Raw genomic sequence first — 12,606 nt, 5'->3', positions numbered from 1 at the left:
GGTAAACCTCACCGGCAGAAACGCAAGAAGACACTAGTGAGGTAAGGACGAGCCTAGAAAATCAACACCTGAAGTTTTTAAACACTTCTTACTGATTCTGCTGGACCCTTGTCGTGCGCCCCGTCGCATAGGCTTAGTGGGTGTGGGTGTGCGTGTGTGTGTGTGTGTCTGAGTTTACGCTCACACCCGTGTGTACATATGTGTCGTGGCGACCCAGTCATCATCAAAATCCAATATGATCCAGCCCAGACCTACCCTCCTGCCCTGATGCAGAAGCCATATCCATATGTATCAGGTGCGACGGGTTTGTCCACACATATGATTGCCCTCTCGGTTGGTTGTACAGTTGCCTTGTTTGAACAGTGTCGAGCGAATGTGTGTGTGTGTGTGTGTGTGTGTGTGTGTGTGTGTGTGTGTGTGTGTGTGTGTGTCTAATAATGATTATCATCCATAGACAAGTCCCACAATCTATTCCACTGTTTACCTTCATCGGTTCATATGTCCTGGTTCTGCCCACTGACAACACGTCGCGCCCCCCGTATACCACTTCGCTTAAAATGTTCCATGTGTGCCTCTCGCTCTCCTGAAATTTAAGGGCCCCGACACCCCAGAGTTTCTATCACTCCTCAGTGCATTGAGTAAATTTCCATCGACTCCACCTATCCTTAGCCCCTTCCATAATGCCTCATGACCAACCCTATCCTACGTTTTCTCTAGATTCACAAATGACACATATGTCACTCTTTCTGCTAATTTCTCACAAACTTTCCTCTAGATACACATGGTCCCAACACTCCTTTATCTCTCCTGAAACCACAATGCCTGTTTGTATGCATACAACCCACCACTCAGTCAGACCTCCAATACATCTTACCAGGTACGACAAACAGCATAACACAGTATCTCTGCAATTCTAACATTAGCATTCTGCCCTCATTCAATATCACTGTCATCCAAATTCTTGAGGAACTCATCTGTAATCCCATCGAATCCTGCGGCTTTGCCACTTTTCGTCTTACACAAGGCTTTCGCCACCCCCAATCTTTTCACATTCCCACTCACCACAACTTCCTCAAAGCGGAGGAAACATCGTCCCACACACATCACATCCGCTTCCTTATTCTTTGACGTAACAATCACTCAGTTGCTCACTTCATCTGTTTTTCTCATCTTCGTTTGTTACCAATCCTTAGTCCACTATCCTTTGTTTTGCCTCCATTTGTTCTCTCGTTCTCCTTACAAGGATAACTCCTTCATAAAACATTATTCCCTTTCTTCTTATTCTCTATTCTTCTTATTCTCTTTCTTCTTATTCTCTTTCTTCCCCTCTTAAACAAAAATAATAATAAGAATATCAGTAATAATAATAGTAACTCCGATAATAATAACAATAATAACTACGATAATAATAATAATAATAATAATAATAATAATAATAATAATAATAATTATAATAATAATTTATAAAAATAATACTAATAATGATAATAATAATAATAACAATAATAATAATAATAATAATAATAATAATAATAATAATAATAATAATAATAACAATCATAATAAAAATAATAATTTCAATTAATTAAATGCATACTAAAGCTGAAAATACAATGAGAAAAAGACATACCACACAAGCTGATGGTATATCAAAAAAATAAAGATGTGGAATGGGGGTAAATACACAGTCTCTATAAAAATACTATTGTGGGGGTCGACATACAATCCAGCCATTGTTCATGATGTTCACAATGGCTGATATGGGGGTGTACATATGACCGTCTACAGAACCTTGAATGGGTACCGCACATGCAACTTGGGGACAAAAAGGGTCTTAGATAACGGTGGCGGGGATGGTGCTTATAGCGTCTTCACGAACAGTTGGATGGGGTCTGGAGGACGGCTGGAGGGATTTGGGCGGACGAGTGTGTTAAGCGCCCCTTGAAAGGGTGGGTAAGAGGGTCCGAGGATGATCTTCAGTACCCTTCACTGCGTGTTCTATGGAAGCTTCTGTAATGTGGTTAATGAGGATGAAGACCAGGTGAGAATTCAGAATTAAAAAGTTCATTAAACATGAGAATAGATATGGCCGCCATCCATAGTGCGGTGAGGTGGTGCCTGAATTACTGTATTTACCAGTTGTAACTAACAACACACTCGTGGGCATTAATTAACAATGTTCCATTCACAACGGCTCCAGCCTTTAACAACCTCATCCACGCCTGTTCAGAACACGGATGCTGCGTTACAATAATGCTTAAGGATATCCTTCTCCTCAGCAAAACACGTCTTACGTTTTTTATCTCCTTTCTCGAAGCTTGCTCCAAATTCCCATTGGCTGGAGAGGCCAAGGTGTGTTGAGGAATGTGAAGGAACCCAAATGCGTTGAGGTCAAGAAGAATGTAGACGAGAGAGAGAGAGAGAGAGAGAGAGAGAGAGAGAGAGTTTCTGCATGTTTAGATGTTAATGTGAACGCTCTCAATAAATGTGTCATCTATTTAACGTTATGAATGTGCGATTCTTTTATCTAAATAACAGTTCCTTATGTTCTGCTGCTAATTTCCTTACGTTCATCTATCCTTAATGGTATCCCGTTTTCCTTCTTACTTCCAGATTCAAACCGATGCCGGAAATCGACTTAGACACCGTCGTGGAGGAGAAATCCGAGTTCGACGCTGAGGTGACGGCCTCAGACCTCTTGACGACTCCCGATGAACTGATCATCCCTGAGGAGCCGACACCCCCGGCGTCATTCAGGGCTTACAGGTACATGGGCCCCGTCCAGACCGCGATCACCACGCCCCTGAAGACCTCCCCTTACAGGTCGTCCCACGCGCCTACCAACCTGGACAACGTCACGGAGGAAATGGACTTCGGCGAGGATATCGTGCTGGACGTGAGCGACGACGAGTGCCTCGACGCTTTCGACGAAGACGATGAGGACGATGAGGACGACGACGTCGTCTGCGACGTTGAGGAAGAGGGCGACAGCGTCCCCGACGAGGACGATAACGACGAGGAGCAACCGGGGAGCAGCGGCAGCAGCGACAGCGACACTGTGGAAGCCTGCTTTTCACTCTCTCCCAAGCAGGTGACCAAGTCGCCCACGGGGGCCCACCTGTCGCTGAAAAAAGTCGACGGCGCCGTCAAGAGACGTCACTCCAGCCCGGTCAAAGTCAACTTAGCTAGGAACAGAGTCCAGCGCAGCTCCGGGAAGGCGAGCTACTCTCACGCAAACAAAGAAAGTCCGCAGCTGTCGAGGGCAGGCTTTGATTACATCGACCGGGAGCTGATGCCTGAGGTCTCCCCACGCTCCCGCTCCCACTCGGTCAAACTCAAACACACCGGCAACCGAAGGGCGGAGTCCTTCTGCATGAGGAAACGCCGCGGGGAATCTCTCAAGATCAGGAGCAAGAGCTTCTCTCGCAGCATCTACCACGACTCCGACGGTCATGATCACAGACCGAGGGTCCACCAGAGGAGTGCGCACGACGTCTCAGCGTCCACGTCACAGCAGCTGCACAACGGCGTTCTCGAGTGCGACGTGCACAACGCGGGCGAGAACGGCGCCCACAGGAGCTCCAGCGGCGACTGCACCTACGGCGGCGACACAAGTAACGGTGAGGAAACCAGTGCTATGACGGTGTCTGACGTCGAGACTTTCAAAGACGGAAGCCAGACCGTCGATCGGTCGGGGCACCCCGGCGCCGTGCATGCCTCCCCCCGTGGAGGATGTTCGCTCACGATCCAACCCGATAGAAAAGACGCCGGAAGTCCCCTGAAAAGAATCCTGCACGGCTCGAGAACTGCATGCGGGGGGGATAACAACGGTGCCAGTGAATCGTGCCAAGTGCCAACCTTCGGTTCGCTGGAGAAGGTTTCCCACTGCCACCGTCACGAGAGAGGGGTCTCGCCTCCCATTAGCGTCAGTATAAACATTGTGAACGAATTCGCCCTCATGTACAGACAGGAGGATCGCCAGATGGCGAATCACTGTAATAAGTGTGTGGAAGGTGTGGATAAGGAAGACGAGAGAAGTACTCTTGTTTGATAACATTTATCATCTCTTTTTTTATAAACATATATAAATATATATATATATATATATATACGAATGTATGTTATACAAAATGTGTCCTGTGCTGCATCTTAAGGTGTAATTAATACTTCCAAATTTTGTAAAGATTTCCTCACTCGTGGGAAAAAAAAAAAATACTTCATTCAACTTGACACTTTACACTGCATCTTGGTGTTATCGGGTATATATATATATCTGACGCTTAAAAACAACGCGAAGCTTTAGCAAAAAAAACAAAGTAGCAAAACAAACATCTTCCAATATATAAAATTAATGGTTCCTAGTTTTATATGATGATCGCAACCGCGACAAATTTACTGGTTTTTATTCATATGACAAATTAATGGATGGAATTCATACGTCGTCCCCTCTCCTCCTCCTCCTCTGTCTCTCTCTCATTCTGCAGTTCGACCCAATTCATTAACTCAAAGACACGAAATTACCATTCTGTGTAAAACTGTGGATGGCGCACTTCCCGATCTTTTTAAGAACTGAACCACTTTAAATTCGCCTTTTTTTTTTTGTTCTTGGTCGTTACTAATTTCAGGGGATTATAAATTTTTCTATCCCTTAAATTTGCCTCAGTTGTGATCGGTACGCCGCGCACGTTACACCTTCTCGCCGACATATTATACCCGCGTCATCCTGTTAGCCATTCACTCAACCATCTCGAACCATCCTGTTGACCACTTCCTCGAGCACGGTTATCGAGATCTTGAACTCCGCTGACGCTTCGCTCTGCCCATTCTTCTCGTCCAGCTTCATCCTCCCCCAACCTCCAACCTCCAACACACACACACACACACACACACACCTCCTGCTCCTCCTCCTCCTCCTCCTCCTCTTTACCTATCATCACCGCATCACACACTGAACCGCTGCCAGGACGATCCGTCTCCAGAAACCAAAGTGTGTTTTTTAACAACCTTACGTACCCCTCCTGTCTTGTTGGCAACGCAACATTACCCACACTGTGTTTTCCCTTAACTGGTCACCTCTGTCTCTCTCTCTCTCTCGCTCCTATACATATTCACGACCTCATTTCCTCAACAAGGAAAAGCATTTGTTCACTTTACAACATTCTGGTTCCTTTCTCTTCTTCGGGAGAATACAATTCTTCGCCCACCTTTATTTTCTTTTTGTCTCTGGCGAGATCATCATTACCTCTTGCAACTTGTCTTTCTCTCTTCGGGAGAGCACTTTGCATCCGTCTTACTCATCTCCACAAAGCCTTCCCTAATGATCCAGCTCTCTCTCTCTCTCTCTCTCTCTCTCTCTCTCTCTCTCTCTCTCTCTCTCTCTCTCTCTCTCTCCTTCCTTCCCTTCCAAATGTGGACTTGCTCTATTTCACTCATTTCCCTCCCTCCTCCTACAGCAAAGGACGTCTTACACGGTAAGCGTGTCTTCCTACTCCTCATACCTCTTCCTCCTCCTCCTCCTCCTCCTCTTCTTCTTCCTCCTACACCACAACCCATCCTGGCACTTGTGGCTCTCACTGGGTCAAGAGGCCCCAGGAGTGGATCAAGTCCAGCAGCCGCCAACCCCCCCCCCCCCTCTCTCTCTCTCTCTCTCTCTCTCTCTCTCTCTCTCTCTCTCTCTCTCTCTCTCTCTCTCTTTCACACACGATCATGTTTAAGGGGCATATGAAAGACACTAGAGAAAATGTATGTGTCGCAGATTTATATAATATGTGCCCGTGACTTAACTATCATCGTCATCTGCAATAGACAAATTTATGCAACTACCATTACTTACTCCTGCTACTACAACAACTATAACTACTACTACAACTGCTACTACTACAATTACTATTACTATATATACTACTTCTACTAGTAGTACTACAACTACTGCTGCTGCTACTTCTACTACTACTATTACTATTACTACTACTTACTACTACTACTATTGCAACTACTACTAAAATATGATCAAGTTGTGGGTGGGAAAGCGGGAGTCATCTTCCACGCTAACGCTTGGGCCAGAAAGTTAGTATTTGCTTGAACATGAAAGTTAAGTGACGATTATTAGCTTTAATGACTCCTGGCCGTAGGTCGATAGGTCTCAAAACCCGACATACCCCAAGCAATCATGAGCTTCAAAAGACACCAGCTTGGATATGCCGGAAGCGCATCCAGAGGTGTCCAGTCCTCAAGCACATTTGCTTCACAATTTCTTCCTTACGACACTTGAATTTCTCATATATCTTTTTTTCTCTCTCTGTTAATTTTTTGGTTAATATTTCCTCCATTCTGTTATGCGTTGAAAAATATTAATCCCTCCTCTCACTCGTATATTCATATGGGCGTTCTTAATCATTCTATGATATCCCTTCGCACCACACAGGCTCACGCTACTACAGTCATTATATGTTACTTGAGGCAGGGTGTTACCGTACTCTGGCGCCACCAAATACGTCTAACCCAAACTGAATCTTTTTCATTTCGTGGAATTCACAACTCCAACGCCTTTTAAGACAACATACAAGATCGGTCCATCCAACCTTCCCGGGCATTACCGTAACGAAATCAAATTTAACACCAATGTTGTATAAACATACGCACAGAAAACGAAATGCTGGAACCCATAACATTCACTGATCAGTCTAGGTTTACACATTATCCAAGAATGATTTCTAACTGAGCATTATCTACCCAACCCACCCACCCCTAAATTTTACCCACACTTACCTCCTCTGGAAAATGGGTTATTAAACCCTCCTATAACCATAACACCGAAGTGCTGACCTTCATATTTCGTCCTTAATATACAGATATAACTCACGCAGACACACACACACACACACACACACACACACACACACACACACACACACACCCCGGGACCCGCATTTTGAAACAGAAATCCCTCTCTTACTTATAACTTACTTCCTTACTTATATACTTCATAATTACGTTATATGTCCAAAGTTTGCTAAATTTATTTTTCCGTCTTAACCTCCTTATTCACATAATGCGTTTTCTCATAGTGCCTACGTGGATCTTCGACCCACTGTACTGACATACCTGTGTATGAATAAGACCACCATTGCAACATCAGTGGACACCACTCGTTTTGACCAACACTATACGGGATGCAAAATCATATCAGAGAAGATTCGAGAGAAATACCGAGAACAGGAATTGATCACACTATCCAATCATTACGTATTCACATTCTGGAGTGCATACGAAGATGCGGCAGTAGAGTGTACATCAAATGTTCACATAAGTAATTGAAATGATTTTTTAAGTTTTGTCCTGCTTAACGTGTGTGCATGTACTGGAACGACTTCGACTGGCTTAATGGCCACTGGAAGCCCGTTCGCCACGGACTGCAACCTCATAAACATTTTCACTGGACATGTACACACAGTTTTGTTGAGTCGGTTCTGTGAAGTGCAGTAGTGAGGTCTGGCTTAATGCCGTTATAACTCTTGGTGCCCATTAAATCCAACAGCAACATACAGACATAAATCACTCGCAGCGTATGATCATGGCTTGATAATATATGCCATTTTTTTTCCCCCCCTTCTTTCCCCGGAAAAAATTGTTGTATCACCTTTCCGTTTAAACTAATTTCTAATGTTTAAAACAGACTGTGATTTTAAAGCGAATTAAAATAATTTTGGAAGAGAAAAAAATAAATATATTGATTTTATTCCAAGTTAAATGTTAATTTCTTACGTTCTTCGTAACCAAACGTAATGGTATCCCCCCCCCTTCCCCAAATGGCCAATGGCATACATCCTTCCTACTTATATACACGCATGGTCGGCTCTCTGGAACCTACGCTTCCACGAGACAGCTTATGCATAGCCACCCTGTGTAGCTATATGTCGTCAGCTGCCTTATTCACTCACAAATTTCTCCATGACGACAACGCTGCTGTACCTTTAAGACATCTCGTAATTATACATCACATTGATTGTCGACCCCCCTAAAAAAAACACCACAAAAACAAAAAACAAAAAAAAAATCGAATTTCTAATTTTCCTTTTCACCAAGACACGAAACATGCAAATATATGATTATATATATTTTTTGATGTAAACTAACAACGTGTACACTTGAACATTTGAAAACACCTTTGGTTATCAGCATGCTGACCCTGTCATCAATACATCGACATACACTCAGAAATAACATGTCTTAAGAATTGTCCTTCATAATCTGAAAAGACGGGATGGATCGTCAGCCTGCATTTGTATTTTCCTTTTTTTTTGAAGTCTATTTCGTGGGACATCTTTATCCCAGGCACTGTGAGCCCCAGATGCCCGGGGTAATGTCTTAAGGGGCTTTTAGAAGTATTCTCGGTAATATATATATATATATCTTTATTCCCCACAATGAGCCGAAGAGAGAGAGACGTCAGGTTCAGTCGAAGCTAATCTGTGGCCCTCCTCATCACTCGGACGTCTGTTCTAACAACTCCTCCTCACACAATGTTACTGAGTCACTTAATCCATCCACTCCTCTTATCCCTTCAACTAACTCACTAACCTCTCCACCCACTGTCCATTCCACAACTCCTTCTCACACAATGTTACTGAGTCACTTAATCCACCCACTCCTCTTATCCCTTCAACTAACTCACTAACCTCTCCACCCACTGTCCATTCCACAACTCCTTCTCACACAATTTACTGAGTCACTTAATCCACCCACCTACTGCTCTTATCCCTTCTACGGCTACCCTCACTAACCTCTCCACCCACTGTCCATTCCCAAACTGCGACACACTGTAGGAGTTTCTCCATATCTTTGACGTCACAGTGGCGAGGCAAATGAGCCCAAATGCTAATCAGTAGAGCAACTCAGTGTAGAGTTGATGATACGAAGAATGAACGTGAACACAAGGAAGACCACAACACCTATACTGGTAGAGGACTGCCGCTCATCTCTTGCTCAAAAACCATAAAAAGGAAAACGAGAAACTATTAAGATAAGTCTATTACCTGTATAAGATTCATCCGCGTACACTGCATTCAAAACAATAACACTCATTGCTATAGGATCCAAGAGCATGTTGAATGAAAAATTCACTGTTATATGCATATGATTCTGTGATACTCGGAGTACTTCTAAAAGACCAACACCCCCAAAACGTATGTTTTTTTTTTTTCCTTTTTCTTTTTCAGCGCAAAATATGCATGTTCTCTGACGTGGGCTTCAACAGCGTTCATGGTTCATGCCTAATTCGCTGAACATGACCGTTGTTCAAGATCCACAGAAGAAAAAAAAATATGGTTATATCATTCTAACTGGCTTATGTGACTTAACATAACGTTGTGAATATATTTAAAAAAAAATTAAAAAATTGCTGAGCCTAAATAAAACTGTGTAAAAAAAATAATTCTAATATATTCCATTGTTCATGATAGATGTTTGTATAATATTCTAAGGTGCATTGAAGGGTATGTGTTATATATTATTATGGTTACAATATAAAGCATAAAATACAGGTAACGCTCCTGGTTCCTTTTTTTTTTCCTTTGCCTTTATCTCTGGAAAATAGTTAAGTCCCCCAGTAAATAGGGATATCAGACAGAAAGAGAACGAGGATGATAAAGAAAACGGCAGGTTACGCCAACCTCTATATCCTAGAAAGATTGAGGGAGGAGTAGTAACTTGAGGCCATCCCCGTAGGTAAAGTGGAAGGATTGAGGTAGGAATCAAGACTGGTAAGGAAAAGCAGGTAAGACGAAGGCAGGCAGAGGGTGGGAACAAGGCAAATAGGGAGGTGGGCAGGACAGGATAGGTTACGCACCCATTCCACGTATCTGGAATTCCCCTTCCCACTTCTAGACACAAGAAGTCTAGCAAAGATCTGAGTACACAAACTGGTAATCACTATACACGTACTAGAAATCATAAAAACACCCTCCTAGGTGTGCTAAGCCAGAGCAATTTAGACGCTGTCATTTTCGCTTCTCTGTACATCTATATTTCACGACGAAAAATGTAATGCTTTTTGGCGTCATTTACATGCTTCCCAAGCAAAAGAACGATATATATATATATATATATATATATATATATATATATATATATATATATATATATATATATATATATATATTGCATGTAAGTAACTTACATTGATCACAATAAAAGTACAGCATATAATCAAAGAATATTTAAAAAAAAATAAAAATATCTTACAAAAACTTTGCTTTAAGATTCTGAAAAAATAAGAAAATTTTCATTTTCTTTACATTCATTACGTAAAACCATAAAAAAAGACCAGTCGAGTTAATCTGTTTATTTTCGAAGAGTCTGGAGAGCTGTTTTAAGCTGCGCCTTAAGTCCTTCCAACCAAAACTTGAATTCTTAAGGCCATTAATGTCTGCCACAGAATAGCAGCAGCGAGCATGTTTGGAAGCTTTGGGTAACGCACGTCATGATTTTGTATATGCTTCGTATTCCATTATCATAATATATCAAGTTACATTCCCCTCAACGTCTTAATGTAAAAGTGTATTTTTCTCGACCGCAGTATATTGCTGAGGGTGGTTTTGCACAGAGTTAATGCTTCTCAGCTTATCGTATCGTTCGAATAATATTTTTCTCAGGGAAACCGACTGACTTCTGTTGTTCTGCTTGTCCTCACCCACCCGTTCCTGGTGGCCCTCTGTTCGTCTTCATCTACAAAAGCCCTCACCAAACCATTCCTGGTGGTTCTCTGTTCGTCTTCATCTACAAAAGCCCTCACCAAACCATTCCTGGTGGTTCTCTGTTCGTCTTCATCTACAAAAGCCCTCACCAAACCATTCCTGGTGGTCCTCTGTTCGTCTTCATCTACAAAAGCCCTCACCAAACCATTCCTGGTGGTTCTCTGTTCGTCTTCATCTACAAAAGCCCTCACCAAACCATTCCTGGTGGTCCTCTGTTCGTCTTCATCTACAAAAGCCCTCACCACACCATTCCTGGTGGTCCTCTGTTCGTCTTCACCTACAAAAGCCCTCACCAAACCACTGTTGATGGTCCTCTGTCTTCATCTACAACAGAACTCACTAGAGTGCCCTGGACAGTCTGTTGTCTTCCGCTGTCTTCGCCAGTCTTCTCCGCAGACCACTTCTGGTTGTCTTTTGTCTGTCGTCCATTCCACCGGTCCCCAGCTCGAACCGCCTACCTCCTTCACCAATATCGGACTTACGGTTCATCAAGCATGACTCACAGTGAAGAAAGACCAACGTGGTGTTCTTTTTTCCTGTGGTAATGGGCTGCCTCTTTGATCTCTTCGGAGTGAATGAGCTCTTGATCGGTTACGTGCTGGTTTATGCGTTCCAAACCGTCTACCCCGTAACAACGGGGGTGCCTTAAACGACGTCGTAGATAAGGTAGGGTGTAGACACAACTCAGCAGCTTTACAAACTCCTTTCTTCTATATATATATTTTTTCCCCATGTTATTTGTCCTAGACATCAAATACGGTCGCTCCAATCATCCAATAGCAAACATTAGATTCGCTCTAGTCATATATCTAAAACGTATCTTTATATATCCATCTCTGTCAGCTTAATATGAGAAGTTGTTTTTGATATCGAAGCTGTATGGTAGGAACCTCCCACAAAACCAGAAGGCTTGACTGCCTCAAATTGGAGGCAGGGTCTGTGCTAACACACACCCTCGTACCATACCAATATAATAAACACATCACTCAAGCCAAGCCCTTCCATCTCTCAAAGGATTTTGTCGCGTCACTCTCTTTGTCCCTCACGAAATAGTTTCAAACCACGAAAAGAAATCTTGTAACTTTTTTTTTCTCTCTTCTTCCTATTCAATCTCTTACCTAAAGTTTCCTAACTCACTTTTTAACCTCATAACTTTACTTGTGTGTGTGTGTGTGTGTGTGTGTGTGTGTGTGTGTGTGTGTGTGTGTGTGTTTTCAGTCATATATACATATATTTTTCTTTCCCATGACATTCAAGGTTAACCATTTTCCTGACATTCAATCATAAACTTCGTCAATAATCTCTCTCACCGAAGCAAGTGTATCACATAAATCCAATTACGAAGCCTCACACACAGACACACACACACACACATCTTATTCAAAAGCAAATTCTGGTCACAGTGACTTTTACAATGGTATGTATTTTCTTAACCAGTCATACATTCATTGTTCACAAAAATTACAATCTGTTCCCTTTATAATATATATTCAATTCTGTATTAACTCATGTTCCGTTCGCTTAAAATGCAGGAAGACCTTCTACGAAAAGATATAAGAAATACAATTGTTTGAACCACGAGTAAATGATAGGGTTATATCTTGTTCTTCTCTTGGTTATCACAATAAGGCAAAAGACGAGGCTGCCTTCACTTCAGCTTTCCCCTTCTTAACATATCAAACTGTAATCTACTGCTATAGTAATAATAATAATAATAATAATAATAATAATAATAATAATAATAATAATAATAATAATAATAATAATAATAACAACAATAATAATAATAATAATAATAATAATAATAATAATAATAATAATAATAACAATAATAATAATAATAATAATAATA

At 42.1% G+C, this 12,606-nt stretch overlaps 1 protein-coding gene and 1 long non-coding RNA gene across 4 annotated transcripts in view; one reads left to right on the top strand and one right to left on the bottom strand.

Moving 5' to 3' along the window:
• LOC139761625 (uncharacterized) overlaps positions 1-5,385 on the top strand; it is a 95,779-nt gene extending 90,394 nt beyond the window's left edge. For 2 of the 3 annotated variants that reach the window (XM_071685896.1, XM_071685897.1), the window contains 2 exons: positions 2-41; positions 2,614-5,385. In XM_071685896.1, coding sequence (XP_071541997.1) covers positions 2-41; positions 2,614-4,051 — 1,478 coding nt within the window. In that variant the 3' untranslated portion in view covers positions 4,052-5,385. The remainder of the gene's footprint in view (position 1; positions 42-2,613) is intronic. The other variant, XM_071685898.1, reaches the window with a different exon arrangement.
• LOC139761626 (uncharacterized) lies at positions 4,081-9,549 on the bottom strand. Its single transcript, XR_011715559.1, has 2 exons — positions 8,679-9,549; positions 4,081-8,580 (listed from the first exon to the last, which is right to left on the bottom strand). It is a non-coding gene; the product is annotated as an uncharacterized lncRNA (long non-coding RNA).
• Positions 9,550-12,606: the final 3,057 nt, after the last annotated feature.

This window comes from Panulirus ornatus, chromosome 41 (assembly GCF_036320965.1).
Source record: "Panulirus ornatus isolate Po-2019 chromosome 41, ASM3632096v1, whole genome shotgun sequence".
In the NCBI taxonomy this organism is placed as follows: domain Eukaryota; kingdom Metazoa; phylum Arthropoda; class Malacostraca; order Decapoda; family Palinuridae; genus Panulirus; species Panulirus ornatus.
This window is presented reverse-complemented; position numbering and strand designations above follow the sequence as displayed.